This window comes from Acomys minous, assembly GCF_964271855.1.
Source record: "Acomys minous genome assembly, chromosome: 15".
Taxonomy (NCBI): Eukaryota; Metazoa; Chordata; class Mammalia; order Rodentia; family Muridae; genus Acomys; species Acomys minous.
In genome coordinates, this window is record NC_140497.1 from 92,192,156 (window position 1) to 92,195,614 (window position 3,459).

The 3,459-nt window shown below is 37.1% G+C and overlaps 1 protein-coding gene across 1 annotated transcript; it reads right to left on the minus strand.

Annotated features, from left to right (window-relative positions):
* Positions 1-402: 402 nt before the first annotated feature.
* LOC311585471 (olfactory receptor 9K2) lies at positions 403-1,344 on the minus strand (the record flags this gene model as incomplete). Its single annotated transcript, XM_084760688.1, has 1 exon — positions 403-1,344. The coding sequence occupies one exon, from the start codon at positions 1,342-1,344 to the stop codon at positions 403-405; it is 942 nt and encodes a 313-aa protein (XP_084616814.1).
* Between the last annotated feature and the right edge of the window lie 2,115 nt (positions 1,345-3,459).

Below are 3,459 nucleotides of genomic sequence, written 5' to 3' on the forward strand. Positions count from 1 at the left end.
GACTACATGTAAAATACTTATTAAACTGAAGTTTGATAAGCACTCAATATTGTGTATGAGAGAGAAAGGCAATCAAAGAGGTCAATTTAGGTAAAAAAAAATAATAAATATAGTAAAGATTAAAACATCATAAAACATACAATGATTATATGAAATAGAATATTATTGGATATAGGGAGAAAAATGATATGTAAAAAGCTTCCCCAATTTCCAGGACATCCCCATATCCAAGAACTTAAGGACTACTGCATGTGCAAAGATTTCATGTTTAAAGAAGAGTCACTTAAACACCAAGTTACTAATAGCACTGTTATAACAGTTAGGAAAATAATCACCATTGGCCACAAAAGTATGAAGACAATACCCAAAACACTACTCGTAGAACAGGAGGGGAAAAAAAAATCAAAGAACAGATTTTTTCTTCTCTAGAACTTTTCCTAGAGCTTCTTTAACATCTTTGTTTCTCAGAGAGTAGATCAGAGGGTTCAGCATAGGGGTGACTAGGGAGTAACACAAGGACGCCAGTTTGCTCAGTTCAGGAAATCTGTCCGGGGTGAGGTACATGAAGAAGACAGCACCATACAGCACACTAACAACACCCAGGTGAGAGCTGCACGTGGAGAAGGCTTTCTTCCTTCCCTCCACAGAGCGGATTTTCAGAACAGTGGACACGATGTACATGTAAGAAACAACAATGACTATGATAGTTGGCAAGATGATGATGCCAGCCAGAGAAAAGGATACTATTTTGTGTACGAAAAGGTCAGAACAGGAGAGTCTCTGAAGTGGCCGAGAATCACAGTAAAAGTGATCAATAGCCCGTGAGGCACAGAAGGATAAAGTAAACGTCATGCTGGTCTGGAGAACAGAGCTGATGAAACCACACAAGTAAGAGCCTGCCACCAACTGAGTGCAGAGACGTGTGGACATGTGGACGGAATAGAGGAGCGGGTTGCAGATGGCAATGAAACGGTCATACGCCATGGCCGCCAGGAGAAATCCTTCCGCCACAATGAAGAGCGCGAAGAGAAAGATCTGGGCCACGCAGCCTGCGAACGAGATGGACTTGCTCTTAGCCCAAAAGTTGCTTATGGCCTTTGGTGCGATAACAGATGAATAGAAGAGGTCGATGAAGGAGAGGTTGCCTAGGAAGAAATACATCGGCGTGTTCAGCCTGGGGTCAGTCATAATGATGGCCATCATCCCAATGTTCCCCAGAAGGATCATGGCATACACAAGCAGGAAGAGGAGGAAGAGGAGTACGTGGAGCTCAAGGCCAACCCTGAAGCCTACAAGGATGAAGTCAGTCACTCCTGAGTGATTGCTTGTTTCCCTGTCACCCATGGGAGAAACCTGATGAGAGGCACAAGGCAAAATAAGTAAATTCTTAGCTTGACCTTAGTATTACAAATAGCTGCCAACACTGCAGGGCTTTCAAGGCTGTTCGTAATAGACAAGATTTTAGCTTTAAAGTACTGCAACTTACACCGAATTCACCAGGTAGTGAAGACTTTACATATTATTTTCAATTTTTTAATTTCTAAAATAGATATACTTCAACATTTTCCTTAAGTATAAATACAATGCCTTCCTAAAATTCCTATCATATTTGCTGTATCAATGATCTATACTTTCCTTTGCTATGGAATACATTAATTTAAATATTATGAAGCACTGATAAGAAGTGAGCATAGATAATTTAAGAAATGCTGTGCAGGTAGCAGTGTAGGTAGTCTGAGTTTAGAGATACAGTCACCTTAGTATTCAGGTTTATGAGAAGTTTAACTTAGAGTGCTAGAGAATAATTCTAAAATTGCATCTGGAGTCTCTATAGATGCACAAGTCCATATATATTTTTATGTACAAATTTATGTACATTTTATGGAAGAAAAGCAGAAGTGAGACTAAGGCAAGGGAAGAGACTTCTAGAAGGGAGGAAATGGGGAGAGAGTCCTAAAGGGAGGAGCAGGAAGGTCTCAACATGGTCAACACAGGAAAGAAACTGTCTGTTAGACCAAACGCTGTGCACAGTGAGCAGGCCAATAAAGACTTAATGGTTTATTTTCAGTTGCCTAGGATGTTTATTTCTTTTTGTGGCTCATAAACATTTCGAATTAAAAATATGTATATAGTGAATTGCAAACAAACAATGCTTAGGATTTCCCTCCCTCCCTCCCTCTCTCCTCTCTCTCTCTCTTTCTCTCTCTCTCTCTCTCTCTCACCATACAATCTCATAAAGAACAAATATCTTTTTTTTCTTTAAGATCACAGTTCAGCATTCTTTAAGAAAAATGGACAGAAGTGTTGTGTTATTTGGTAATAGCCTCTGAGAAAACTACCTTTGTGTGAGAGTACTGACTGCCTTCTATTTACCCTGAACATGGATTTATACCTGTCATTGATTCTTCTGTAAGACATTGCAGACTTTGAAATCCCTGTATTAACAATAGGTCCCACTTTTTTTTCCTTTTTGAACTTCAACATGGGTGACAATAGTTGCAGATAACATTTATGTCAACACTTCCTAAATGTGTTCATGATAGTTTATTTAATACATACAATAATACCATATGGATACTGTTTTAGTTCCATGTTTCCTGAAAATGTATAGAGAACTAATCTTGTTAACATTTACTAACCAGTGTCAGAGTATAAGTTAAAGAAAAGAAATATGTCTCTAGCATCTATGCTCCTGATAAATCATGTTGTATTACCATAAGGCATCACTATTCAATAAAAACTTCTCTTTCTTTAATTGACTTCAGCATTATTTATTATCTTTAATAAAAATTCCTTAATTCTTCAACCTGAGTCAAAATATATTTTTCAAGAACAATAGCAATTATTGACATACATTAATATTAATATTGAATACTGATTATTTTTCATATAATAGCTCTCTTGAGATCACAAATAACTGTGGTCAGCATATCATTTTATATTGATATAAATACCGATTAGTAAATAAGCACTTGTTATAGAAATTAAAGTAGACTAAAAACAGAGCATGTAGACTCAGGGTCAAGCCTGAAGGCTGTGTAGTCATGCAGTCACGCAACACACAAGTGCTTTAGGATGATAGTCGTCTTCTACTTTCTAACTCAGACCTGGGACACAGTTCCTTAGACAAACTTGCTTTCTCATATATAAATAGAGTAAGAATACTATAAGCCGAAGTTCTGTTGTGGAAATTAAACGGCATACGTGTATAAGTCATCTGGCTCCATGGCAAGTTTTCAACTAATGGTATCTATTCTCTAACACTTTTCTATAATCGACCAATCAATTCATACTCAATCAATTTTAACTTTGTTAGAAACTTGTAATATGCATGTGTCCTTTTGTGATAAGCCAGTCTAAGCTACACTTAAGGAACCAAAGGAAAATTTAAAGTCTAGGGAATAAAGACGTCAATGAGAAATGTGATTATATTATTATGTCAGAAAAACCAATGACTGA